This window comes from Camelina sativa, chromosome 11 (genome assembly GCF_030686135.1).
Source record: "Camelina sativa cultivar CO46 ecotype springtype chromosome 11, ASM3068613v1".
Taxonomy (NCBI): domain Eukaryota; kingdom Viridiplantae; phylum Streptophyta; class Magnoliopsida; order Brassicales; family Brassicaceae; genus Camelina; species Camelina sativa.
This window is the reverse complement of record NC_141890.1, coordinates 43,639,238-43,666,472: the sequence shown is the minus strand read 5'-3', so window position 1 is coordinate 43,666,472 and position 27,235 is coordinate 43,639,238. Positions and strand designations below refer to the sequence as shown.

Genomic DNA, 27,235 nt, shown 5'->3' with positions numbered 1-27,235 from the left:
TTGAACCAATCAAACTTTATTTTGCCTAAAGCTTTGATTTGTTAAAACTTTTAGATAAATTTTTAAAATCTCTACAGTACTATAAACCCCAATCTACCAATCAGTCAGATTTTTTGGTCAAAACCAATCAGTCAAGATGTCGTGGACGAGTTGTGTATGTAGCTTTAGTGCATAAATTTCACAAAAGTTAAGTGCATAAACACTTGATAGCAATAAAAGACAAAAATTCCTAGTGGATAATACAAGAATAAATCGTTTGTTTTTGGATTTTAATTGGACCTTATATCCAAATATAGGCCTTGCATGTAGTTTATCAATTTGGCCCGTCTATAAATTTCCTAAGATATTTGTGATTATCATCAAATTTGAACCAAATACTAAAATCAAAACTCTATTATTCTTATTCGTAAATTTAATGATTGATAAGCACATGCACAACAATCTATAATCAAACGAAGTTCTCATTTCTTTTGTATTTTTTTTTAAATATCAAATAGATTCTAAAATATGTTATCCCCAAAACCCACATACACAAAGTTAACCAACCAAAGTACACACATTGACTCTTTTTTTTTTTTTTTACTTTATTTTGTTGTTGTAGCTTTGTTATGATATTTTCGTACGGTAAAAACTGATGTAGTCCCACATATTATTTAGTGGGACGTACAGAGATGATCAAAGACAAGACAGTTGTTGCGATAATACATAATAGAGTAGTGTGATGATGTTGAGATGAAAGGCCACAACTTAATCGTGCCCACACGGTGACCAGTGGGGTGGTCCTTTCCGCAGGCTGCAATAACTCTTTTCCTCTCATTAATTCACTAATACCCCAAATGCGTTTTAATTATAAGGACCAATGTTACAGCCCATAAGAGATGTGACCACTTCTCTCTTTCCTTTTACTTTTCTTTTTTTTTTGTCATTTTTTCTTCTGAGAAAATTCTTATATATATATATATAAAAAAAAAAGCAAGATCATAAAGAATGTTTGTTAACATTTACTTCTTTTTTGTTTTGTTTTTGCCAATGTCTCAATTTAAAAAAAAATCAAGAGATTAGATGGTTTAAGAGTATATCTAGTACAGAATGTTTCTTTCATCATAATTGTCAAATCCTCTCCAGATGAAATCTTCTTTTGTTCGTCTCATATCTATCTGTCGACCAAATTATATCCAATCTTTTAATTCAATTTTTAGAAGTATTTTGTAGAGTAATGTTTTTGTCGCTTTACAGGTGAAATTAATCATTTGATGGCTATTTGTCATTGACGACGATTCTTGTATATCATCCATCTCTAGCTTGGATAGTTTATTCAATATTATGAATCCTTCTACACTAGATATATTGAGTGGTCGTGTAAGTTCGAACGAAAATTTTATCTGTACCAATTCTTTGTTCTTATTACATAAAAAGCTCAATGCAAAATAATCGTTTATGTTCGTGCAAACTAATTAGAATAAGTCTTAAAGTAGGCATGCTGGTTGGTTCGAGAAGAATCACAAAAAAGGGAAGGCACAAATTCCAAAGACCAAAGTACAAAATAGATCTGTCTTGAGTTCTTAAGTCGAGGTATATGTTCTAATTAGAAACCTACTTCCATCGCAAGTCCGTAACATCCCGTACGTGGTCCTTCCGCGTACCCTTTTTCACTGCTCATATGCATGCATGGACCAAACCGTAGCAGGTTGGCTTCTTTTCTACATTTAATTTCATTAATTTTAACAGCTGTCTTGAGTTTATTTGTCCAGTTGTCTTGGATTTTGAGTCGTTTTGAATTTAAACCTAACTTCCATCAACTTCTTGTCCCACTCTCTTAGTATTTTGATTGATGCATGTCTAAACATTTTCAGTTTGAACCTAACTTCCATCGTATACAATGGATTCTACAATATACTGTTGCTCACTGACATGCACTAACGAATGCGGTTAATTCGGGTTGGATTGCTCCATCCATTCCAACAGGCAAAAGAAATACTCATATATTGTTTGAGTTTGAGTTTCAATCAGTACCAATGACTTAATATAGTTTATACAAAGTTACTATTTTAAATGATACACAGTTTAACCCCAGACCGAAATAATTAACGCAAGATTTGTATTCTGACGAACTTTACTTACTCAGATCCAAAACCATGTATCATCCAACCCTACTCATTACCAAAAAAAAAAATATCCAACCCTACTAACAGTTAGGATCGGATATGCATGTCGTCGGAATTAATTTGTCACACTGATCAGTCTCTAAGTTAGATCAACAGTCAGGATTTATGGAAACGTTAACTAAGCTCGAAATAAATTGCGACTCATCTGTTTAAAAACGCTAATCAACTCGAGGTAGACGGGTCAAACTATAACACCAGGTTGTTGTGGAATTTGAGAGTTATAACTTATAACACGGTCAATAACTCATTGTTCATTGCTAGTATTCATATTGACTTTGAATAATGAATTATATTATAAAGAAAAAGTGACCTTGATTTTGGTGAATGATAAGATTATATAGTAGTACGAGATTGTCATACATCTACTCAAAGCAACAGTACCCTCGGAATCATCAGTATCCCACCTAGTAAACCCCTCAAGTATAACCTAAATTACTATGATGACATCATTCAGTATGCCACTAAATCGTCCATTACAATAATCTCACTAAATAACAAAAAATAAATAAAGGTCGAAGGAGACTCTCCGATGTCGTCGACCAAATTTTATAATTAACTACGTGGCTCATTCTCTGTTCAACGTTACAAGAATTGGGAAGCAACTATCCTTTTATTCATTTCTGATTGGTTCATATTTGGGTTTCTATTTGTTCTAAAGCTAGTTGGCCATTCGACCAAACATCTCATTATAAACATCTTAAAATAGATAAACAAAACAAGAAAGACAATCATATTTTACTTATTATAAATTGAATTGTTAAAAAGAATTTGTCCGGGGTTTTTAACGGAATACAGAATCAATATTATCGTTCTTTCAATCCTATAACCTACAATTTAACAAATAACGATACCTATATAATATTGTATATATTAGACATATACGTATATAAAGTAATATATAAGAGCTGATATACTACACATATATAATTGGTGGTCGCAGACCCAGAAACACTGTTGATGTGACTTTATGAGGTCACTAACTTATATATGATAGGTTTTTTTGTATTTTTGTATCCGTTTAAGGCACTAGTTTTCAAGTTAGACAGATATCCAAATTTAGAACCATAAAATAAAAATATCTTGTAAGAGGCATAATAGCGAAATGGCTGTTTTAGAAAAATAGTAAAAGATAAGATTATTATTTCTGCCACGTTAGTATAGGGCGATTTTGAAGATGATTAGGGTTTTTGTTTCCTTCCCACGGCAGCGGATGTTGGTGGCCTCTCCGCCAGGTTTTGGTACCGGAATTGTGCAGGAAGAAGAGCTGATCTCTTCTCCTGTTGGATCTTTGCGAAAGGATGATGTTATGGAGGGTTTAGACAAAAGTTCTGCTATGTTAGGTCAATCACGGTCAGAGGCTAGGGTTTCCCCTTCGAATACAACTTGGTGTTGGAAACAAACTGTGGGTGAAGGTTGCCCAACAGCACATGTTTACGAAACAACCGTTTGTTATCTCGGAGGTAGAAGGTCAACAGCGGGTCGTGGTACCTCGAGGAGTTTTCGAAAGTGCTAAGTCTTTGTGGGAGGATTTTCTCATTGGAAATTTTCTCCACTCACCAGCACCACATGTTGGTAAAATCCACATGATAGTGAATAAGATTTGGAGGCTAGGAGATAAGTCATCCCTTATCGATGTTTTCTCTGTCAACGAATCTACGGTTAAGTTTCGTGTTCGACACGAAGGCACTACATCTCGGGTTCTTAATAGAGGTATGTGGAACATTGTGGGTATCCCAATGATCGTTTCTAAATGGACGCCTTTTGCAGAGGACACCCAATCGGCGATGAAGTCTATTCCACTATGGGTAGTTCTTAAACATGTTTCACCAACTCTATTTACGGACAAGGGTTTGGAGTTTTTATCCAGTGCTGTGGGGAAATCAATACGGCTACACCCAAAAACTGAGGCTTGTTTTCGTTTTGATTAAGCGCAGATCATGGTCGAGACTGATTTAACCAAACCTTTACCGACAGAGTATCATCTTTTAGGTGAAGAAGAAGGGAAGTTGGATGTGGTAGTTAAATACTCTTACCCATGGTTGCCTCCGCAGTGTGGTAATTGTAAAAAGTGGGGACATCTAACTAAGGCTTGTCTTGCTGCTAGTGCTCCTGCTCAAGAGGATTTGACTCCACAGCAACTACCAGTGGAGCAACTTCCAGAGACTACGGGTGTTGCTGACACTGTCTCTACTCCCATAGCTCCAGGGGTGGCTATTACTGCAGTTGCCGAACAGAGTAACGTTAAAGAGCCACTCCCTGTGGAGAAAACTACTGAGAATGCATCAGAGGAGGGTGACGAGGGTGTTTGGATCACTCCTCAAAAAACGGTGCATAAATCAGGCACTAGTCCAAAGCAAACGAGGGATTCTTTGAAATTTAGTGAGGTTTATATGCTCTCAAACTCCTACTCTATTTTGAGTGGAACTGGTGAGAGTGATCCAGATGAGATTGAGGACGGGTCTGAAGTAGCTGCAGCGCCTGCTACGGAGACTCTGGTTGATGCCTTGGAGAAGGATGACAAGAAAACGGACAAGTACCTGCCTCGGAAATCAAAGGTTACTCATAAGTTTTTTTCAACACCCGCTGCTCAGGTCTCTCGGGATCAGGGTACACATCCCCCCAACTCTAATTTTATGTCGAGCTTCTTTCGGAATGTTCGAGGATTCAACAAAATGTCAAAACATTCCGTAGTTCGTGATTGGATTTTACATGAAAATATGAAGTTTGGGCGTATCCTTGAAACGAGGGTGAAGGAGAAGAAAGCAGAACGCATAGTAGTATCTACCTTCCCAGGGTGGTCTTATCTTGCTAACTATGATTCTCATCGATTTGGTCGGATTTGGGTAGTGTGGAGTCCACAGGTGCGGCTTACACCATGTTATACGAGTGCAAAAATGATTACATGTTCTTTTCTAATGGAGGGAATGAACAAAAGTTTTTTTGTCTCTTTTGTCTATGCTTCTAATTTAGTGGAGGAAAGGAAACACTTGTGGGAGGATCTATGTAGCAATTAGGATTTGCCTCTGATCAGGACTAATCCATGGTTGATATACGGAGATTTTAATGAGATTCTGCAGGGAACTGAGCACTCCTCATATGCGGTGAAATCGACGATACCTGTGGGAATGAAAGATTTTCAGGCAGCAGTGCAATATTGTAGTTTAAGTGATATGCAGGCTCATGGGCCGTTGTTCACTTGGTGCAATAAACGGGAGGATGATGCACTGATTTGTAAAAAGTTGGACAGAGTTCTTGTTAATGATTCCTGGATACCGGAGTACCAACAATCATATGGTGTGTTTGAGGCTGACGGATGCTCTGATCACTTGCACTGTCGAATAACAATTGGAGCTGATAAACCGCGTGTGCAGAAACCATTTAAGTTTACTAATGCTCTGACTCAGGATCCGGATTTTTTGCCTCAGATAAAAGAGTTTTGGGATGGTACAGAGGCTCTACATCATTCTACCTTGGCTATGTATCGATTTTCTAAGAAGCTAAAAGCCCTAAAGCCGTGTATCAAATCACTGAGCAAACGCAAACTTGGTGACTTGATAAGGAAAACAAAGGAAGCTTATGCAACCCTTTGTCAATGTCAATTGGAGACTGTTACCAATCCAACAGGTCAAGCCATCAAAGCAGAATTTGCTGCCTACAATCGATGGTTGTTTGTGTCGGAGATGGCAACAATAAAGTTTTTCACAGAGCCGCTAAGGCTAGAGAAATACGCAACACTATCAGAGAGGTAACACGCCCTGACGGTTCTGTTGCTACTTCTCATGATGATATTAAACTCGAGTCCGTTCGATTTTTCCAGGAGTTTTTAACTTATAAGACGGCTCGGTATCAGGGAATATCTGTAGAGGCACTTCAACAACTACTGCATTATCGGTGCTCTGATGCAGTGAGTGCGGAGTTACAACGGGATGTCTCTATAGATGAGATAAAAGCGATTTTGTTCTCAATGCCTAGTGACAAAAGTCCCGGACCAGATGGCTACACAGTTGAGTTTCTAAAAGAAGCTTGGTCGATAATTAGTAAGGATTTCATTGTCTTAGTTCAATCCTTTTTTCAGTATGGTTTCATCCCCAAGGGTATCAATACAACAATTCTTGCTCTGATCCCAAAAAAGACTGGGGTTAAAGAAATGAAGGAATATCGCCCTATCTCATGTTGCAACGTCTTATACAAGGTTATTTCAAAACTCATTGCTAATAGGTTAAAAAGGCTCCTCCCGGATTTCATATCACCGAACCAGTCCGCTTTTGTTAAGGGGCGTCTTTTGATGGAAAATGTTCTCCTCGCCTCTGAAATTGTGAAGGATTATCACAATGCCAAGCTGTCTTCCCGGAGTGCAATAAAGATTGACATATCGAAGGCATTCGATTTTTTCCAGTGGCCTTTTTTGCTTAAAACCCTATCGGCATTGAACTTCCCAGCTCGCTTTATTCGCTGGATTGAATTGTGTGTTACAACGAAATCCTTTTCTGTCCAAATTAATGGAGAACTCTCGGGTCTATTTCGAAGTGAGTGAGGGCTACGACAAGGCTGCTCCCTCTCTCCCTACCTCTTTGTCATTTGTTTGCAGGTACTGTCTCAGATGCTTGACAAGGCGGCAATAGAGAGACAAATAGGCTATCATCCCCATTGCAAAAATATTTGGTTGACTCATCTATGTTTTGCAGAGGATTTACTCGTCTTTACTGATGGTACTAAAAGCTCTATCGAGGGTATTCTACAAATTTTTGATCAGTTTGCAGAGATATCCGGTCTCAAAATTAGCATGGAAAAGTCGACCTTATACATGGCAGGGGTAAGTGATACTGAGCAGGAGGCCATCCTTTAACTCGTTTCCATTTGAAGCTGGATCTTTACCAGTGCGTTATCTTGGTTTACCTCTGTTAACTAAGAGAATGACGGCTATTGACTATACGCCTCTCATCGAACGTATACGAAGCAAATTTGCTAGCTGGACCACTCGTCACCTTTCATTTGCAGGAAGGTTACAATTGATTAGTTCAGTCATTCAAGGTCTTACTAACTTTTGGATGTCCGCTTACCGCCTCCCTAGCGCCTCTATCAAGGAAATAGACAACTTGTGTTGTGCGTTTCTCTGGTCTGGTCCGGTTCTAAATGCAAAAAAGGCCAAGGTCTCTTGGTCTATTGTTTGTCTCCCAAAGGAGGAAGGTGGATTGGGGCTCCGATCTTTAAAAGTGGCAAACAAGGTCAGTTGCTTAAAACTTATTTGGCGACTCTTGTCCTCCAAATCTTTGTGGGTGTCATGGCTACGTACATACTTGCTTTGCAAGAACTCTTTTTGGTCGATCAGTGAGTCATCGGCTTTAGGCTCTTGGATGTGGAGGAAACTGTTAAAGTATCGACAACTAGCCTCAAGTTTCGTTAAGTACGAAGTCTGCAATGGCCAAAGTATTTCTTTTTGGCATGATAATTGGTCTCCCCTAGGTACACTTATTGCTATCACGGAACACATAGGCTGCATTGATATGGGTGTTGGTCTTCATGACACTCTGGCTCAGGTGCTTTCGTCTCATCGTCGACGACGACACCGCGCTACTTATCTCATCCAAATCGAAGACTGCCTTGAGGGTATTCGACGTAGGGGGCTTGCAGAAACAGAGGATGTGGTTCTTTGGAAACGACAGGGAAATAAATACAAGCCAGATTTCTCCACAAAGGATGTTTGGAACACTTTACGGGATTACAAACCAAAACAGGACTGGTATAGAGGTATCTGGTTCACCTATGCCACGCCCAAGTTTTCGTTTATATCCTGGCTTGCAACAAAAAATCGGCTAACAACAGGGGATAGAATGCAGAGCTGGACTATTACAACTTCCTCCTCTTGTGTCTTTTGTCTAGCGCCTCTAGAAACTAGAGATCACTTATTTTTCTCGTGTCCCTACTCTAATAAAGTTTGGTCTGGTCTTACTTCTAAGCTCCTCGCTGGTCAGTTCTCCTCTGATTGGGCTATTGTGCATAACCTACTCACTGATACATCTCTCGGTAAGCATCTTCTTTTCCTCCTCCGATATACGTTTCAGCTACTTGTGTACTCGTTGTGGAAAGAACGTAATGGAAGGCGTCATGGGGACCTTGCTACTTCTCCATCTCACCTATTTCGACGGCTAGACAAGGATGTACACAACATGATTTTATCTATTGGGAATCAAGGTGATAGGAGCTATGCAGAGTGTTTGGAGATTTGGTTTGCTACTCACTGAGAGGATTTCACTATTTTTACTCCTTTACTTTACTTTAAACAATTGATTTGCTAAACGCATATTACAAACCGCTGCACTTGATGTAAAAACGCTTTTTTCGAATAAATTTTATATTTTATTCAAAAAAAAAAAGAAATGGCTGTTTTAGTGCGATTGTGAAAGAATTTGACCAATTAAAAGAACTTGCATAATGTTACCAAAATGCATGATTTATGTTTCTGTCTAAAAAATATAATAAAAAGGTTTATTGTGTGAATAAGTGAATATATATACTTATTTTACTATGCGAATTTTCATTATGTGAATTTTTATTTTGCAACTTATATTTATTTGTGATTATGCAATATTATACTCGGATTTTAATTTAGTTTATTTTGGTCTTGTAAACCGTTTTGATTTATTATATATTTTTATTGCTGTTATGTGATTTATTTTTAGTTTTATTGATGTTACTTGACTTATTTTAAGTTTTGGTTTGATCCATTCTAAAAATCATCTCCAGTTTTAGGTTTACACGGTTAAATTTATGTCACATGTACGTGATAGCTACATGAGTTAGATATATCTCTAGAGTCCGCATCCCAAATCACAAATCACAAATCACGTGCTAGCTACATGAGTTAACCTGTAATTTACACGCCCATAATAGCCACACAGCACAATTACTAGTTAGTAATCTAGTTATAGTATAACGACCGCACCTAATCATACATGCGCGTATAAGGTACACACAGCACAATCACATGATGCGTCTTGAACTTTGGGACGTTCCATCAGAAAGGGAATAGCCTTATCTTCTGACCCACTCGCCGATTTTACATTAATCCTTTACAAAATTGTTAACGTATTCATTCAACTTATTTTTTTGATCTGGTATTTTTATTTTCTGTTATTATTGTTATTTTACTTTAGTCATTGTAATGTTAAGTTTTATTGAATCCTTTTTAAAAAGCTACTGTTATTAATATCCTTCATTCAATTAAGCGTTTCATTATAACTATCATTATATTAATAGTATAATAACTCTATATTTATCAAATACTAAGACTTTCATTAATTTTAATTACTACAGTAAACTAATATATATAAAATAGGTTTTAGAAAATCTATGTAAAGCGACATTTAATAATGAAAACAAGAATCCAAAACGATATATATATATATATATATATATATATTACAGAACGAAAATGATGTGTTTGTTTGGTATAACTATCATCTATACAAGATCATACCTTATTAAGAAACCGGCGTATCTATGGTTTACCCTCTTTGACTTCCAAAGTTTAAAGTTTACCAACTACTACTAATATTACATATATCATAATCTGATGCGTCGCAAATAACTATCATCAACGTAGAGACTAGTGAAGCTCCATGTTTATTCTCCCAAACTCCGAAGTCAACTTTGACTATTTTCACGTACACCGACACCCATATACGCGTATGTATAAAATTCATATCATAAGATCTTCAATCTTTATTCACGAATGGCTACTAGATACTACGGTCCATTATATGATACAGTGGGTCCAAAATATATTGTCAGAGTCCGTACAATAGAAGCTAAGGTGCTAGTTTTATGAGTCCAATATCGCAAGTGAACACGTCGGTAGTTTTATAACCACGTCGGGAAAAGACAACACAAAGAATGCGCCTACGTAATTTGCTCTTTTAGTTTGTAAAAGTATACACTAATTATGCAGATGTACTCATGTACACGTTATTCAAATATACAGCTGATTCATATACATTGAAGCTTTGATTATACAATGGATATGTATAGCTGTATTAACAGATTAACCAATCTTCCGGATAAGGGTCGCATTTTAACATGACATGCAAATTTTTGATAATTTAAATGTCTTTATTAATGTTAAATACTATACTATAACCTAGTAAGATAATCCGTTAGTTTACTTTATCCCAAGACAATGTTTTATATATTCTTTTTTTTTTCAGTCTACGTACAAGAATATTCCATATACTTAATGAACTAACTATCATTATTCTGATATACGGTGGCGGGATTATTAAGCATTACATACATTACTGTTTTATCAGTTTTGTTTATATTGTCGGCAGAGTGAATTAAGGTGAATCACCCCTTTACTAGTCATTTCGTTTTTTAAAGGCCACTCCAAAGCATGTATATATATAATTTCATTATCTTGATTAATATTAAATCGCAGCATTATTAATTCTTCCTTCTATATTTTAGGTCCATTACTATTCCTTCAATCTATATTACGAATTGATGAATACACAGATGGAAATATCTGTTTAAATAAAATAAATTTGAGTATGTTTTTTGTTTTATTGGTATGAAAGTAGACACATGCATGTGACAGATCGAGGTTAACGTTCATCTAAAGAATTAAGGTTAATCACCCTTTTACTACTTGAGATGTTTTAATGTTTACATTTTTACTCATTGCACCATAAGAATAATAAGAAGATCATAAAGCATTAATAAGTTGTTTCTTATCATGTGGTACTAATGATTTAGCTATATAAAGTTGGTGCTAGACTAACATGCATGTGTTTAGTCATTTTCAACCTCTAAAGTTATTACCAACACAAAACGTAACAATTAGTATGAATACAAATGGAAACTTCAATGAAACAACTCTATGATATCTTTGTGATTTATTCACGTTGATAAATCATAAGCCAAGAGCGATCTTAAACTTAATTTTGTTGTTCTAAAGAAACAAACAAAATTTAAAATGAATAAGAAAAGTGACAGGACTGTATAATGAGATAATAATGAAGCTGGTAAGGTTAGGAGAATCTGGTTGAGTTTGACGAACATGAAGGAAGAATATCAACGTTTCAACAACCAAAGCAATGAAGTGGCCATTCCATGAACCGTATCATTTTTTGAAAGATTATTCTTTAACTCGATATACCAATATGCAAATATAATAACATATATTCATACGTATTGTATATACTATAGTAATCCTAAAACAATAATATATAATATAAGATGGGTGGTCGTGCGCTTTAAACTGTTGTATTTGATAGCTTCCCTAGTTGGCAAGCCACATCAGCACATTATAGATACTACACATGCTGATGAATTAATAACAGTTCCTTTTTACTTCGACACAAACAATTCTTTTTTACTTGGACATAAAACTATTTGTTAATATCTCTCACAAGGAGATAAGATTTACTGATTTAGACTTGTTCTAGATACTCTAGAACAAAATTTTGATGGCTGTCAATAAGCCAACATGTTTCTTCGTTTAATAACACCTCTTAAACGATCCAAATATTTGAATTGTGTTATTTGTGTTACTAGAGACAAACTTGTGAATGAAAAAAAATGGTACATGAACAACAGTGTTGACTGCTATATCCGTTGTTCTTATTCAAAGCTTACATATAACCAAGTCAATCTCATGGTATTGATGGAGATAGAATTATTTATGATATATATTCAAAGTGCATATTCCTACCTATATTAAAAAAAATAATGTGCTTGTATATATATAAAAAAAAGGTTTTAGATATGTCTAATATAATTCCTTAAATGGGTCTCGGCTCTCGGTCCTCTCGGATGAAGATGAAAAAAATAGTAGGAGGAGAAAACCAACTTGCCCATAGTATGTATTATAGTATGATATAGTGATGCATGTATAATAATATCATTACTATCAAGAAATATACTTGAAGATCTTTTGTTTAACCGATATAAGTAAACAAATATTAAGAAAGTTCAAATAAAAAATTACAAAAAAAAATTGGGATGTAAATGGGACAACAGATATTCTCTTTACAATACAAGCCTGCATGAATCCAGGTAATCTGCCTTTGCAAACTCTAAAGGCAGTATTTTTCATCATTCCATTATTTAAATTAATTATTGATTTGTTAATTTCTACTTGTTGAATTTGCTTCAACAGGAAGACAGACTTAGCTCAGCCATGACGGGCCTGTAATTAGTACTAGTAATTAATATATTATTAAAAGGTCATATATATAGTACAACTCGATTTAATCTTGCCGGTTTAGTTATTTATATTAGATGGTCTAGTTAGATGATTACATCATTAAGTCTCATCACTCTTTTAATTTAGTATATAATTCTATTGTAAGTCATTTCTCCAAATCGTTACCATTACCGATTTATCCAAACTTGAAAATTCAATTATTTTAATCTAAATCTCTATACATGATGATCAACTTAAAGAGTATAGTAGTAACAAATATTCCCTGTGTGCTGCCAAAACAATCACAGAGTAGTAATAAGAACTACATAATTTAATACTACTAATAAGACGAATAATTAAGGTATCAAACAACTGGATATTAAGTTGTTAATATGACAGATATAATTGAGAGATCATAATAAGGAGTTTTTTTAGAATCAATACGATCAAAAGAGAGAGAGAGGCAAAGCGAATGGGGAACATGCCGCGTAGTCATCATGCAGATATGTGGGCTCCAACAAAGCATGTACCACAAAATATTATTATTGTAAAAAAAAAAAAAAAAAAGAGAGATGTCTACGCATAACGAATATAATTATTGAAAGTAGTAGTAGTAAACTAATCAGATGAAAAGAGATTTGATTGATGTGTAATTAAGAATCTAGTTCAATGATGATGAGTAATATATCCCCCTCGACAGGTCCTTTTGCTAAGTTAGTTTAGTACCCACCGGTAACTAAATCTCCTCCTCAATGGAACAAATGCTAATTAGGAATTGATTATTACTAAAAGACAGAGCACGGGGAGAGATTACTACTTACAACGATTTATTATTATTACAAGGAATATATATAGGGTCGTGCCAGTTAATTAATAGATGAATTACCCGAATAAATTTATGGATTAAGAGGAAAAAGAACATAGAAAAAAAAGTTGTAATCATATACATAATAGTAAAAGTAAGATTTTGGTATCTCTTTATTGGTTGAGTTTCAATTAATATTTTCTAACTTTTTTATTTTTTTTATTTACTTTTTAATTGTTTAATTGCTTTAAACAATATTTAAAACTCATTTAACACAATACATTTAACTCACACATTAAAATAAAATTATAACTGAAAATAAAATAAATTAATCATTAATCATATTTCACCATTCAATTTTATTCAAACACAAAAAATTATTATTGTAACCTAGTAACTCTAAATATAACTTCTATCAATTCTTATTATATAAATAAGCATTAACTCATTATCTTATATTGACATTCTTTTACTTTCTCATTTTCACATTAATTTTCATCAATTCTTATCATATAAATAAGCATTCTTTCATTCTCTCACATTGGCATTTTTTTACTTTCTCATTTTCACATTCTCTTATTCTCTTCCATTTCGCTCGTTCTCTTCCACAATACCTCAACGAAAATATACATAACTAACACCACAAAATAAATTTTATGAAAATATATATCACAATAATTTTGAAATATGATTAAAACTACAAAAATATATGACATATGACATGTAAAATAAATATGACTTAATTGCAATAAATATACAATTATCAAAAAAAAATTTAATTAATTTACTTTATTTAAAATTCATACTATATAGTATTTAAATTTTAATGTACACTAAAAAATAAAATAATAAAAACATGTTACTTTATATTATTTTTTCAAAATAGAATAGTTATTATGTAAGAACTCAAGTATAGAACTAGTAATAAAGACAGAGAGGTTAAATAAGGCATATCAAACGGCTATACACAAAAAAGAAAAGATTCGTCTCCTAAAACGAAAACTCTCACAATTCATCATCTCTTCCCTCTCCGGACAACACAAATCCATTCTTCTTCTTCTTCTTCTTCTCTTCTATTGTCTCTTTCTTCTTCACGGGTTTCAATTTTTTTAAAAAAAAAAAAACCTTTGATCCTTCTTTTTTTTTAATAATTAAAGTTGTCTCTTTTACTTTTTTTCTTTAATCTGGTTTTGGTTAATTGAGACACTCTCTGTTACCACTGCTTGCTGCTGCTACTTCTTTGGGATGTGTTTGTTCCAATTTCGAAGAAACCTTGTGAAGACGAACAAACCCAAGTATGCAATTTTTTAATCTTTTATTATAAATTTCATTACTTTAATGAATTTGATGATGCTCGTGCTCACGCATTTTTGTTTGCTTAGGATCTAAAAATGAGATCTCTCACTTTGCTATGCTTAATTCAGCTTCTCTGTGTGCTGCTTAGATGAAACCCTTTTTTTTTTTGGTTTCGTTTGCTTACACATTGATCGACCACATAAGTTGTTTGTTGAAATGCCTCTGAGAAGATAAAAGACTAGATTCAATGCGTTTTTGGGTTGAGATTGATGTTCAACTCTTTTTGTTTATTTTGTGAACTCGTTTTGTCTCGAACTCTGTGATTGCTTCATTTGTAAACTTCTTACGATTTTTTTTAATTTTTAATATTATTTTCTAAACTTTTATATATAGTTTGCCTTGTAGGTTGCTTGTTTGGAAGCAAAACTGGCAGTTGGGGAAGTTCCTCTTTTGAGAGAAAAGAAAGAAAGCATTCTTCTTTAAGCTGTGTGTGTTTATGGATTGAATTACCCTCAAGGAATAATAATAATAATGGATTACTTGTCTCAAGAGGAAGATTTGCAATTCTTCGATGCCAACGATGAGATGATGATGATGGCATCAAATCCAACTGGTTTTGGTTTTGATGTATGGAATGATTCACCTGGAAGTGTGGTGGAGAGGCGGAGGAAGTTCTTGGAGTGGATGGGAGTTGAACAAGATCGTGTTCAATCCAAGGAGTCTGTCTCTGTAGCTAATGAGGAGTCTTGCTTTCATGGAGCTCAAGAGAATTCTGTTGAAGCTGAGGAGAGGAGATCTGGAGTTTTTAGCAGTTCTTCTAGTGAAGTTTCTTCGTCTGGTTCAAGTGTTGAAGTTTCCGAGGAATTGTCTTTGAGAGTAGACAAAAATGTGGGTGGATGTGATGTAACGAGGAGACAAAGCTCTTCAATGGCATCATGTTCTAACTCCAGGTATTGCCAGGTGAAGGAAACAGAGAAGCAGGGGAGTATCGCAGGGTTAGTCACGAGTTTCAAGAAGGGATGGTTTACAAGGCTGCGGTCTATGGGGTGTACTGCGGATACAAAAGTTGAATCTAGTGGTAAAATCAGAGCTTCTTCTGGTTTTGGTGATGTGATTTCAAGAGTTAAGGTTAAGCAATGTAAGAAACAGGCGAAGGAGCTTTCAGCTCTTTATCAGAGTCAAGACATTAAAGCTCATGATGGTGCCATTTTGGCGATGAAGTTTAGCGGCGATGGGAAGTTTCTTGCAAGTTCTGGTGAAGATGGGATTGTGCGCGTGTGGAAAGTCGTGGAGGATAAGAGATCTAGACTACGAAGGGATGGCCTGAATGAGATAGATCCTTCGTCTATGTACTTTGAGGTAAATGATCTTTCTCAGTTGAAACCGGTTTTGGTGGATGAGGAAAAATCAGAGAAGGCTACAGAAAGTTTCAGGAAAACATCTGATTCGGCTTGCGTTGTCTTCCCTCCTAAAGTTTTCCGGATAATGGATAAACCGTTATATGAATTCCGCGGGCACACGGGTGAAGTCTTGGACATCTCATGGTCAAAAGATAATGTAAGCTTCCAAATTCTTTTACATTTTTCATACTACCATGCAACTATTGCTTAGATGGAAGTTTTAAAAACTGAGGCATTTGTTATGTAATTTCCTAATGTAGTATCTTCTGTCGGCGTCAATGGATAAAACTGTCCGGCTTTGGAAAGTCGGTAGCAATGATTGTCTTGGAGTTTTCCCTCACAATAGTTATGGTATGCTTCTTCTTCTTCCTCTTAGTGATTACATTTAAAGAACAAATCTCAGTTACCATATTGATCTGACTTTAGCTGCAACTTTCTTTTTTTCTGCAGTAACATCTGTTCAGTTCAACCCCGTGAACGAGAATTATTTCATGAGTGGTTCAATTGATGGAAAAGTTCGAATCTGGAGCATTTCTGGTTGCAACGTTACTGATTGGGCCGATCTCAAAGACATTATATCCGCAGTGTGTTATCGTGCGGATGGACAGGGAGGAATTATTGGTTGTCTTACCGGAAGCTGCAGATTCTTTAGCATGTCAGGAGAATATTTAGAACTGGACTCTCAGATACATGTGCATAGCAAAAAGAAGTCTTCCAATAAACGGATAACTGGATTTCAGGTAATGTCTTCTTTTTTCACCTGGTCTTGATACTTTGTTTACTTCTCTTGACATTGTGAGATGTTAACAAATCGATATACATGTTTCTTTCCAGTATTTACCACAAGAGCCAAACAAAGTCCTGGTTGTTTCCGCGGATTCCAAAGTCAGAATTCTTCAAGGCAACAATGTCGTCAGAAAATACAAAGGTATGTTGCTTCTTATGCTACCTACAACGTTCAGTTTCTTTTCAATATCTCTATGATTGATTCTAAACTAAGCTCATCTCTGTTTTTTTGTTTTTTATTCTCTAGGTGTTTGCAAGACGAGAAGCCTCATATCAGCGTCTCTTACATCTGATGGAAAACACATTGTTTCAGCTTGTGAAGACTCCAATGTATATATATGGAGTAATGATGAGTCAGATTGTTCTTCTCAAAGCAAAAAGATTCGATCTTTTGAACGTTTCTCCACCAATGCATCCGTTGCAGCAACCTGGTGTGGATTCTCAGATCATAACACAACTCTCCCGTTCTCTTCTCCCTCTTGTTTATCTCTCAACGAAGGATATGTCCCCGGATCAATATCCAAAGGAAGTGCGACATGGCCAGAGGAAAACCTACCCGTAAATCCTCTGTCTACATCCGCAATGAATGCATCACATTACAAGTTTCTCAAATCCTCTTACCAGAGAGCATCTAGCTCTCTATTATGGGGTATGGTTATAGTCACAGGCGGGTGGGATGGACGGATCAGAACATTTCAGAACTATGGTTTGCCTGTGACTACTTGAGAAAACCGGTTTCGTTTTCCTAACTTTGGAAGAAGAAAAAAAACAATCAGATGCGATTGTTCCTTTCTTGATAGGCACAAGCACATGGTTCTGGCAGATCTTGAAGCTTATATGGTGGGTCCAAAACCAGATCCACTCTCAGATTTCTGGAGATATCAATTAGTCAAAAAGTGTTACTTCCTCTCAAGATTATGATGATCCTGTAGAAAATCTTTCAAGAAGTGGTTTCAGTGGAAGATTTGACAATCAGTTGATGTAGACGCCGGGGATGATAACGAACAGATGTTTCTGTTTTTGGCAATTAGTGGCGGTTGGAGAGAGTTTTTTAGACAGTGCGGATTTTTCTGAAAAAATTGACAGGCGAGTGTACGTAGGGTCCTAATAAAAGAAGAGGCAAGTGATCATGGAAAGTAGTGGCTGAAAGAGAAAGATGTTGACGTTACTTCCACAAGAAAGATCTTCCAATGGCTTCTCCTTAGATCCTTTTTCTTAAATTAGGATTTTGATTTGATAAATATCTAACGTAGTGATTATTGATTCGTTGATTTATAGTGTAATCTGATTTTTCTAACGTGTAAATGAGTTCATTATTATATATAGCTATGTTTAGATTTTGTTTTGCACTTATCTTAAGGACCTTACTCTCCACCTCAGAGGAGGTTCCGGGGCATTGTAGTTGTATACTATTTTGTAGTATACAGTAAAACTTCTGTTTTTTTTCTTTCCCCCAATTGTATACAGTTAATGTAATTACGAGTTTGTGTTGTGTCCAAAAACAAAAAAAAAGGTAGCGTGTGCAATGTGTTAATATCGAGTATCGACTCAAGGTTTTGAGAAAAAAGTAAGATCTCAATGAAATAGTTCTTAAAACAACAGTCCAAAACAGTATAACAATATAACAGTCGCCAATGTCACCGCACACCACCACACAAAGAAAAACCCAAACACATTTATGATAAATTCCATATTCTTCTTAGCTTCCGCGATGCGGGCCTGTCGATGTGCTTCTGCAAGAGAAGTGAAGGGATTCAAGTTGAGTTGGTGTCGGAACTTTTGCCACAAGCCCTCATGTTGATGTTGTTGGTCTGACTCATTCATGTCATCAACGCGCGTGGACAGCGACTCTTTATAAAATTCTTCTAGCAACATGTGTAAGTCTTGGGGCGTCTCTGGATCATAGTTGGGTGGTAAGAACGTTTCACTCATCTTCTTCTTCAACTGATCCCACGAAGAGATTTTAGGTTTATTATCGAAACGTGTCCGCAACGTTACTAGTTGCGACCACCAAGTTCGGAATCTCATCGCAACCATCTCTCTGATGGTGACCATCCAGTCGAGAAGCTCTTGACCCGATCGTCTGCCATGAATTTGACAGTTTTCTTCATCGGGTTTTTCTTGTGGCCGATGGAAATTGATGTAACTATCCAGCTTGAAGGCGAGAGCTTGCACCTCCGTCGTCAACTGCTGGATCTGTTCTTGTACACGTTTGAGTTCACCGTCTCTCGAAGACCAAGGAGCCATGGTTAAGGTACGTACGCATTAAGGAACTAAAAGCTATATATATATATAAGGCTCTAAACCTACAACATTTTATGTGGCAAGTAAAATGTCCACCAAAACTATAACATTTTATGTGGCAAGTTTTATCGGGTTGTATTTCGGTATCGACTAATTTGCGTGATCGGGGATTGAGTTGTGATGTCGTTTGTACACGGTGCGGGATGGAGGAGGAGGATATAAATCATGCCATCTTTCTATACCCGCCGGCCCGACAAGCCTGGGCTTTAGCTCATGTACCAGTGGGGCCGCAACTCTTTCCGACGAACTCTGTATATGCTAATGTTGATCATTTTCTAGATCCCATAAGTCTGGGTCCACAGGTTCAGATTTTTCCTTGGATGATGTGGTATATTTGGAAAGCTCGAAACGCCCGTGTTTTTGAAAACCAGGCTGAACGCCCTGATGAGGTTGTCCGGGTGGCGGAGGGTGAGGCTTTGTCCTGGCAGGAGGCTCAGGTAGATGTCGAGGGGGAGGAGTTTCCCTCCACTACTACGGGTCTAACACCTGGGTATAGAAGGGGTTTATATCTTTCTACGATTTTTATGGGACAGAGATGTTATGTTGACGGCTCTTGGAAAGCGACATATGTTTTTGCTGGTGCAGGATGGTGATGTATTTCATCAGAAGGATCGCCCCCAGTGCTTGGAGCGACAAATTTCCGGCGAAGTTTATCCCGTTACATGCAGAAGTTGAAGCCTTCATCTGGGCGATGCAATGTATGATTGGACATGACTTCCGGGATGTGGCTTTTCTTACCGACTGCTCCGACTTGGTGAAGATGGTGTCTTCCCCAACTGATTGGCCAGCTTTTGCAATATATTTAGATGACATTCGGATCGACATGGAGGAGTTTTCTTCTTTCTCTTTGATTTATGTTTCTCGTAATGCTAATGTACGAGCGGATTTTTTAGCACGCCAAGTGCGTGTGTTTCTGCATCATGTTTTGTTTGTAGACAATTTTCTTCATAATTGGCTCGTCTGAGCTGATTCTTTAGTATAAAAAATAAAAAAAACTCTAAACATAGGGTTTCAATTGACCTAGAAGGATCCAATAAACTTATAGAAACAAATATATTCCGGTTTTTGTAAATGTAAATCATACATATGCGTGGTTATAAAGCCAACATAAAGTAGTTTTTAACTGGACCAAAATAGTAATCGGCCCAATGGGCTTAATAGTTTGTGATATTATGATCTGTCATGCCACGTCATAGGCATGATAGTTTGTGATATTATGATCTGTCATGCCACGTCATAGGCATGATCCATAACGAATTGATAAAACTCTACGGTTGTCCGTAAGAGTTCGAACAAACACAAAAAAATCTGAAACATCCGATCCCATTTTCTCAAATGGCTTCGCTTCCTGTTCAGTTCACCAGGAATAATCTATCTTCGCCGTGTTTCTCCCTAAAACTCCGCCGTGAGCCGAGATCTTTAGTAACAACAGTACATTGCTCCGGTATAAACGCATCTTCTTTTCTTTTTCCTCTGCATTTATTTGTTTTTTTTCTTCTTCTATATGTTTCTTCTTGGTTCTTCGATTTGAAGCATTATATATGTAGCTTTGTAGTTCAAAACTCTAATCAGACCCTAAATTTTGCATAATGGTCTCTCTCAGTCGGAGAAAACAGAGGAGAGAATGGTGTAGGAATCAAGAAGAGTTTGTTGTCTATAAAGGAGCTTGGATGTATCGCTTGCGCTGCTCTTTGTGCTTGTACTCTTACAATAGCTTCTCCTGTAATTGCTGCTAACCAGGTTCTGTCCACTGAAACCAAATTTTAATTCTAAAGCTTTATGGAAGAATGTTAAAGGATGGTAATGTTTTGAAGTGATGAAGAATGGGTTTGTTATTTTTTTTCAGAGACTTCCTCCGCTATCAACAGAACCAGACCGGTGTGAAAAAGCATTCGTTGGTAACACGATAGGTCAAGCTAATGGTGTCTATGACAAACCGCTGGATCTTAGGTTCTGTGATTACACAAATGATCAAACTAATCTTAAAGGGAAGACTCTCTCTGCTGCCTTGATGGTTGGTGCCAAGTTTGATGGTGCTGACATGACTGAGGTTGTTATGTCAAAAGCTTATGCCGTTGAAGCAAGCTTCAAAGGTATCTTAATTTGTTACATGTAACACTTCAATCTTGAAACTTGGAAAGCATGTGTGGTAAGTAATGCTTAGTTTTGATCCTTGCGCAGGGGTGAATTTCTCGAATGCTGTTATCGATCGGGTTAATTTTGGGAAATCGAATCTGAAAGGTGCGGTGTTCAGGAACACGGTGTTATCAGGTTCGACATTCGAAGAGGCAAATCTGGAGGATGTGGTGTTTGAGGACACTATCATTGGTTACATAGACCTTCAGAAAATATGTAGGAACGCGACAATAAACGAAGAAGGAAGACTTGTGTTGGGTTGCCGATAGAGAGAAGAGAGAAATATTTGTTTTGAATGTATTATATAAATGTAAGAATTGAGATTTGACACAAAGATGTATGAAAACAAAGTACGTAAAGGTTGAAGGATAGGACTGAGGAGGAGAGTTATGAGGTTGTATAATCAATTCTTGTAAATTCTGTAACAAACAAAATGCATTTTTCTATGTTCTTCATTCTTCAATAATTTACATACACATAATCTATGTGTTAATACTGTGTGTAAATTATGTGTATTTCTGCAAAACAAGTGTAAGTTTACAACCAAACCCAAGTGCTTTGTGTTCATTCATGGACTGATGGACATAGTAATTATGTAATATAAAAATATATAATAGAAGAGGAGTAAGCAGGAGCGCATCTGGTGTAGTGGTATCATAGTACCCTCCCACGGTACTGACCAGGGTTCGATTCCCTGGATGCGCACCTTTTTTTTTGTTTTAATTAGTTCAACTTACAATTTTTTTATATATTATATGTTTGGGATTGAAATGATCAATTATATAAAATACTATATATTTTTTTAGAATTCTGATTTTTGGATTACGTTGTCGTTATATGCTGTAGAGATCATGATTATTCGCTGTGTGATACTAAAAATAACCATAACACTCTTTATTTATTTTCTGATACAACGAAGTACACAGAATATGATTCTATATATATATATATATATATATATATATATATGTTAAATAAATAGGATTTAGTATGTCTTGGCATTAATCCTCCTTTGACGAACGCGTTTCCGAAGGGTATTGTACACTGATATCTCATCTTCTAACAAAAAGAGTCAGAGAAGGAGGAGACAAAACATAACATACATACATTCATATTATAGATATTAGTAGTGCATGTGCTTATATATTTATATGCTAACTTATATATATATAGATAGATAGAGAGAGAGAGAGAGACAGAGAGACGATTGTTGTTGATGATTCAACCTTTGCCTCCGGGCCTTCTTCTTGGGTCGTGTTTAGGGTTGGGTCCTGCATCGTCGTAGTCCGCTGTGGAGTGGAACATCAACTTCCTATGGCTCATCTTCTTCGCTCCCACTTCCTCACTCTTTATAATAACAAACCAGTATGGATCTTGTCAATATTTGGACGCGCGCAAAACATAACATTCCTTAAAATTATAAGCATATATAAACATGTATATACCTTGTAGAGCTTGAAACTTATCTCATGAATCTTTGAGCCTCCGATCTGGATAGAGCCTTCCACTATGGCTAACAGAAAACATTGTATCAGCGGAGTATACATGTTCTAGTTAAAACGGATTCATATTTATTGCAACGCGAAAAAGGTTAGTTAGATACTTAGATATGTTCTAATATAAAAGGCAGAAATGAAATAGTATTTCCGATCGTGTGACTCTAGCTACCAATAAACAGTAAAATAACGAAGTGTATTAAGGTAGATCACTGAGGCACTCAGCTCAACGATCAAGAAAAGACGAAGATACTAAATTCTAATATCATAAGCTGATTTCGGATTGAGATGGATTGTATTGGGACGTAAATTCGATATAGTTAACCCTTTAAACAAAGTAAACAAAAAAAAAAAAAAAAAAAAAAAACTAAATAAGAAAGGATGGAATAGGAATATGCTTACCTAGTGATGAAGAGCAAACAATGAGTACGAGGAAGAGGAGAGATAGGGGTTTAATCCTAAGAGGCATATTGTGTGGTTTTTGATGATTACCCTTTGTTTATGTAAGGGAGAATGTAATTACTCAATGGAAATTAGGAGAAAATGGGTTTCATATGAGAAGAGGGGAGAAGGCTAGTTTCCATTTTATAAACGGTCAAGTTTATGTGGTGGAAGCTGTTTTGGTCCAGATAGCATATAGTCGTAATGGTGATGATGATGACTATGACAATGATGATGACCATGACTAAGATGGTTGGTTCTGTTTATGATAATGATCAAAACATGTAAAGCCCTTATCAAACTAACCTTTTTAAAATAAGAATATCACGTGAATATCAATAATTTGTTTTTATCTCATTTTTTTATAAAGAAGTTTAAATCAGTGGTGAGGCTAACATCAAAATGGTGATGATAGTAGCATGAAAAAAAAAATGAAAGAGATGAATAAGAAGATATTGGGTTAACGCAATGAACCCACAAACCCTAGAAAAAGTTGATAAAAAAAAAGTCAACTCAACTGTTGATCGTGTTACATCTCCCATAAAGGAACACTTAAAGCTTACGGTTTACCTCTCTTATTATGCTTATGGACAAAAAAACGTATAGCTAATTACCGTACCTCTCTTAGATATTACATTACAACATCAACATATTTATATGATCATCTTAACATTTTATGAATAACGAGATATCGTCTTATATCGTATGAAGCTAACCATTTGAATTACAAATCTATTTTGCTAGGCACACCTGAGATGGCTTAAAAGTTAAAACACACTGAAAATTTCCTTAAATATTTGCTAACACAGTAAGATTTCTACCTTCTAGGGTGCAAGATTTGGATTATTTGGCCAACTACTCTATCAATGCCCAAGATTTAAGGCAGCCCAAAAATTTACTAATTGTATTGAAGTTGAATCCAAGACAAGCCATCCGATAAAGTTATTCATGTGGTTCAAATTCATAATTGAAAAAATAGTTTTTTTTATATGCAAGAAAAGTGACCTAATTCATTAACTTAAGTGGAAGTTCCTGTCTTGACCATCCATATATACTATAGGACCAAATTTTATTGGTTCATCTTAGCTGCCCAACTTTGTTTATCACTCTTATTCACTTCAGAGCATCTCCAACCCATTTTTCCACTTTTCTTCCAAATGGAGTAACTCTATTTTAGAGTTGGATTTTACTCCAACCCTACTCTAATTTGGAATAAAAAATAGAAATCTCCAAATTTTAGTGTTAAATAGAAATGAAGATTTACAAATACAGAGAAAAATAGAGATTTTTATTTTGGAGATAGAAATGGAGATGGATAGGAACAAAATTGACTCCAAACTCCATTATAAAAATGGAAATGAAGATGGGTTGGAGATGGTCTAACATTTCAGTTAGGCCATCTGCATTGGGAGAACACCTTGGGTGTTCTAAGCATTTTTAAAATCAAAAATATAGAGAACAATGGGTGAAGAACATGTTGTTGGTTCTTGATGTAGAACTGATTTTGGGCCAGTTCTTGGGTGATGTGGCAACGTGAATGGATACAATTTTTTGCAAAGGAGAAAACATTTATTTGTTTGGAGGAAGTTTTGTTTGTATTTTTTTATTTATATCTTTAATGTTTTTTTTTTTCATAAAAATTTGGTATTGTATTTTGAATTTTAGTATAAGTTTTTTAAGTTTGCAATTTAAATGTTATTTTTTAAAGTTTTTAAAATTGTAATATGTTTAAGATTATTATATTATTAAATCTTATGATCTTAAACATGTTCTCCCAATAACCAACTTCTTAAGGCATCTGCATTGGGAGAACAATTTTGGGTGTTCTTAGAGTAAAAATATTATGAAAATAATGTAAGATCATTAGTTTAGATCTTTTGTTAAGAAATTGGTTATTGGGAGAGTATGTTTAGGATCATAAGATTTAATAATATAATAATCAATTTTTATTGTACATTTGATACATGAATATTGAAGTTACATAAGAAAAAACATGGAAGTTTATACAATTTACCAACCATACTAAAGCGTTGTGATCGATTCTTATATCATTTCTCTTCCTCAAACTTTGCTTGCTCTGGTGGCTGATGAGCTACATCATAAGTTGCATGAAGACCAACGAACAAATAGTACACTAGCATCACCATGGTACAGATAATGAATCTCAAGAATGCTACATATCCGAGTGATCCAATAAGGAAAAGGTTCATGGCGATTGAAAACGATGGCAGCCATGGAACATGCGGGACTCCCTAAACCTTAGGAACACGGGATTTTGGTAGCAACGCCAATCCCAAAGTGCCTATGAACCAAATAACTCCAATAACAGCATAAGCTATCCAACCTCTAACGCCTGCGTTCCAAAGCGCTGATACTCCGATGGAAGAAGCATTGATAGGGGTTCCTGTTTAGGATGAACCAAAGCAAATCATGGAGGAATCATATGATACCGAGCAATCTGAGTGGTGTACCGAGCTTGACCTAGAGATCCAACAAGCAGGCTTGTGGTCATTCCCTTTAAAGCGCATATACCAACCAAGTACTTTGCCCATTTCATCCCAATCTGAGTAAAAGCAACAGAATAAGCTGCATTCACATCGATTTCAGTGTATTTCACCATCATAGTCAAAGCCAAAGCCATCAAACAATAAACCACAGTGATCATAAACATCGAGCCAACCAAACCAATAGGTATATCTCTGGAAGGTTTCTCTGTTTCCTCAGCCATGTTCGACACCATATCAAACCCAATGTATGACCAGTACACAAATGCAGCTGATTGAACCACACCTTTGGCTCCGTAAGGGAAAAAAGGAACCAAAGAAGTCCTCTTTGTTCCACTCATGGCAATACCATTAGCAACTAAAAGCACAGCAACAACAACCGGATCAAGAAGATCAAACCCTTTAGCAAAGGAATCGACTTTAATCCGGAAATAATCAGAATCATTCTTGACCAAACTAGGTAGATACGAAGACCATGACCTTCCTAATCCAGCAACACCAACAATAGCCTCAAGCAATATATTCCCAGCAGCAATAAAGGCTATAAAATCCCCTAATTCAACCCTAAGATAAGAGAAAGAGCCTCCAGCGACAGGAATCTCAACTCCAAACTCAGCATAACAGAGAACTGAGAGCAAAGCAGAGACACTTTTGGCCGGAATACTAACCTTAGTCGGCGAAGATGTAGAAATCGAAGCTTTCGCCGTTTTGTCTCTTTCTCTTCGAAAACCTAGATGCTATTTGGAAGAGGAAGAGAAATGAAAAATTGTCTCAATTGCAAAAAAAACTCAACCATTCACGTACTGCCATGTGATCACAGAACTGGGCTAAAATCTGTTTTAATTGAAAACCCAAAAATCTGTTCTAAGACCACTGTTCAGTTTATTTATTATTTTATTGGGCTTAGAACACCCATAATGTTCTCCCGTTAAAGATGGCCTTATAAGTATTTCTTTCACATATGATCCTAGTATTGTTTTACTTTGAATATCTATATATATATATATATAATATTGGTAAAATTTATTTATATGTAGGTTTTATTTTACTTGAAAATTTCAAATCATTCTCTCTTATTTTTATTTTCTTCTAAAATCGTTTTTCCTTATACCATTCAAATCGGTTGTTGCTGCTAATCAAACCGGGTTCTCTAAACACTATCTCTATGATAGTTCGTATTTCTAATTAGTGCTGTTTTATTCTAGATGAATTTAGTCAAAACCAATATTTGTTGTAAAATAAAAAGTTTCATTTGGTTACATGACAATTTTTATCTACATGATTTAACTTTTAAGCCCATTGTTTTCACTACTTTTTCCCACACAGCTGTAATGTATTCGATGAGTGTACCACGTGTGATCATAAGTCTACTTATCGACGCAAAGTTTTATTGGAAATTGAATTCTGCTAAGATAATAGGGTCCATTATCGAAAAGCAAGATGGAATCATACCAAACTCGTACGTAATTATTGTTAGTTTTAATGCTGTTAATGCATTTAAACGAAAGCGAAGTTTTGTATCAAGGGTACATGCTTTTCAGACAAAGTCCTTACAAATACCCAAACTTTGAACACACAATGCGTTAATTATTTGTAAAACCTTTTTGTGACGGATGATTTTGGAACACTGATCATACAGTTAAATACTTGAACATGGATGATCAGCATAGTAGACATGCATATGGAATAAGGAATTATAAGTTAAAATTCATATATAAA

The 27,235-nt window shown here is 35.7% G+C and overlaps 5 protein-coding genes, 1 non-coding gene and 1 pseudogene across 8 annotated transcripts; 5 read left to right on the top strand and 2 right to left on the bottom strand.

The window, feature by feature from the left end:
• Window positions 1–3,339: 3,339 nt before the first annotated feature.
• Window positions 3,340–7,011, top strand: LOC147935394 (uncharacterized). Its single transcript, XM_087472966.1, has 7 exons — window positions 3,340–3,528; window positions 3,578–3,970; window positions 4,100–4,756; window positions 4,889–5,026; window positions 5,243–5,789; window positions 5,846–6,543; window positions 6,754–7,011. The coding sequence occupies exons 1-7, from the start codon at window positions 3,340–3,342 to the stop codon at window positions 7,009–7,011; spliced, it is 2,880 nt and encodes a 959-aa protein (XP_087329092.1).
• A 7,042-nt stretch (window positions 7,012–14,053) lies between these two features.
• Window positions 14,054–17,984, top strand: LOC104725870 (uncharacterized). 2 transcript variants are annotated; one of them, XM_010444614.3, is made up of 6 exons: window positions 14,054–14,448; window positions 14,843–16,006; window positions 16,110–16,200; window positions 16,300–16,589; window positions 16,684–16,777; window positions 16,883–17,984. In XM_010444614.3, exons 2-6 carry the CDS (start codon window positions 14,981–14,983, stop codon window positions 17,359–17,361), a joined length of 1,980 nt encoding a protein of 659 aa, XP_010442916.2. In that variant the 5' UTR covers window positions 14,054–14,448; window positions 14,843–14,980; the 3' UTR covers window positions 17,362–17,984. The 2 variants fall into 2 exon arrangements, with proteins under 2 accessions (XP_010442916.2, XP_010442917.2); XM_010444615.3 differs by having other exon boundaries at window positions 14,077–14,448; window positions 14,855–16,006.
• On the top strand, window positions 17,984–21,530 carry LOC104725867 (thylakoid lumenal 17.4 kDa protein, chloroplastic). The gene is made up of 4 exons (XM_010444613.3): window positions 17,984–20,383; window positions 20,543–20,679; window positions 20,786–21,032; window positions 21,121–21,530. Exons 1-4 carry the CDS (start codon window positions 20,275–20,277, stop codon window positions 21,342–21,344), a joined length of 717 nt encoding a protein of 238 aa, XP_010442915.1. The 5' UTR covers window positions 17,984–20,274; the 3' UTR covers window positions 21,345–21,530.
• On the top strand, window positions 19,083–19,903 carry LOC104725869 (uncharacterized). The gene is made up of 2 exons (XM_087472965.1): window positions 19,083–19,429; window positions 19,525–19,903. Exons 1-2 carry the CDS (start codon window positions 19,083–19,085, stop codon window positions 19,901–19,903), a joined length of 726 nt encoding a protein of 241 aa, XP_087329091.1.
• Window positions 21,531–21,709: 179 nt separating the features above from the next.
• Window positions 21,710–21,780, top strand: TRNAG-CCC (transfer RNA glycine (anticodon CCC)). Its single transcript has one exon. It is a non-coding gene; the product is annotated as a tRNA-Gly (tRNA).
• Window positions 21,781–21,945: 165 nt separating this feature from the next.
• On the bottom strand, window positions 21,946–23,145 carry LOC104725866 (uncharacterized). Of its 2 annotated transcripts, none has more exons than XM_010444612.3 (3): window positions 22,974–23,145; window positions 22,521–22,582; window positions 21,946–22,422 (listed from the first exon to the last, which is right to left on the bottom strand). In XM_010444612.3, exons 1-3 carry the CDS (start codon window positions 23,038–23,040, stop codon window positions 22,297–22,299), a joined length of 255 nt encoding a protein of 84 aa, XP_010442914.1. In that variant the 5' UTR covers window positions 23,041–23,145; the 3' UTR covers window positions 21,946–22,296. The 2 variants fall into 2 exon arrangements, with proteins under 2 accessions (XP_010442914.1, XP_010442913.1); XM_010444611.3 differs by having other exon boundaries at window positions 22,521–22,588; window positions 22,974–23,142.
• A 1,781-nt stretch (window positions 23,146–24,926) lies between these two features.
• LOC147935393 (cationic amino acid transporter 8, vacuolar pseudogene) lies at window positions 24,927–26,326 on the bottom strand (annotated as a pseudogene).
• Between the last annotated feature and the right edge of the window lie 909 nt (window positions 26,327–27,235).

Bases quoted from the DNA above. Each gene is read 5' to 3' on its own strand.
- LOC147935394 (XM_087472966.1), top strand. From the start codon at position 3,340: ATGATTAGGGTTTTTGTTTCCTTCCCACGGCAGCGGATGTTGGTGGCC. The intron at 4,757-4,888 runs GTCTCTCGGGAT...GAAAATATGAAG, and splicing joins TTTCAACACCCGCTGCTCAG to TTTGGGCGTATCCTTGAAAC. The intron at 5,790-5,845 runs GTCAAGCCATCA...TTTGTGTCGGAG, and splicing joins GACTGTTACCAATCCAACAG to ATGGCAACAATAAAGTTTTT.
- LOC104725870 (XM_010444614.3), top strand. From the start codon at position 14,981: ATGGATTACTTGTCTCAAGAGGAAGATTTGCAATTCTTCGATGCCAAC. The intron at 16,007-16,109 runs GTAAGCTTCCAA...TTCCTAATGTAG, and splicing joins TCTCATGGTCAAAAGATAAT to TATCTTCTGTCGGCGTCAAT. The intron at 16,201-16,299 runs GTATGCTTCTTC...TTTTTTCTGCAG, and splicing joins TTTCCCTCACAATAGTTATG to TAACATCTGTTCAGTTCAAC.
- LOC104725867 (XM_010444613.3), top strand. From the start codon at position 20,275: ATGGCTTCGCTTCCTGTTCAGTTCACCAGGAATAATCTATCTTCGCCG. The intron at 20,680-20,785 runs GTTCTGTCCACT...ATTTTTTTTCAG, and splicing joins CTGTAATTGCTGCTAACCAG to AGACTTCCTCCGCTATCAAC. The intron at 21,033-21,120 runs GTATCTTAATTT...ATCCTTGCGCAG, and splicing joins CGTTGAAGCAAGCTTCAAAG to GGGTGAATTTCTCGAATGCT.
- LOC104725869 (XM_087472965.1), top strand. From the start codon at position 19,083: ATGGAGGAGGAGGATATAAATCATGCCATCTTTCTATACCCGCCGGCC. The intron at 19,430-19,524 runs GTATAGAAGGGG...TTGCTGGTGCAG, and splicing joins ACTACGGGTCTAACACCTGG to GATGGTGATGTATTTCATCA.
- LOC104725866 (XM_010444611.3), bottom strand. From the start codon at position 23,040: ATGCCTCTTAGGATTAAACCCCTATCTCTCCTCTTCCTCGTACTCATT. The intron at 22,589-22,973 runs GTAAGCATATTC...GTTTTCTGTTAG, and splicing joins TGTTTGCTCTTCATCACTAG to CCATAGTGGAAGGCTCTATC. The intron at 22,423-22,520 runs GTATATACATGT...GTTATTATAAAG, and splicing joins TAAGTTTCAAGCTCTACAAG to AGTGAGGAAGTGGGAGCGAA.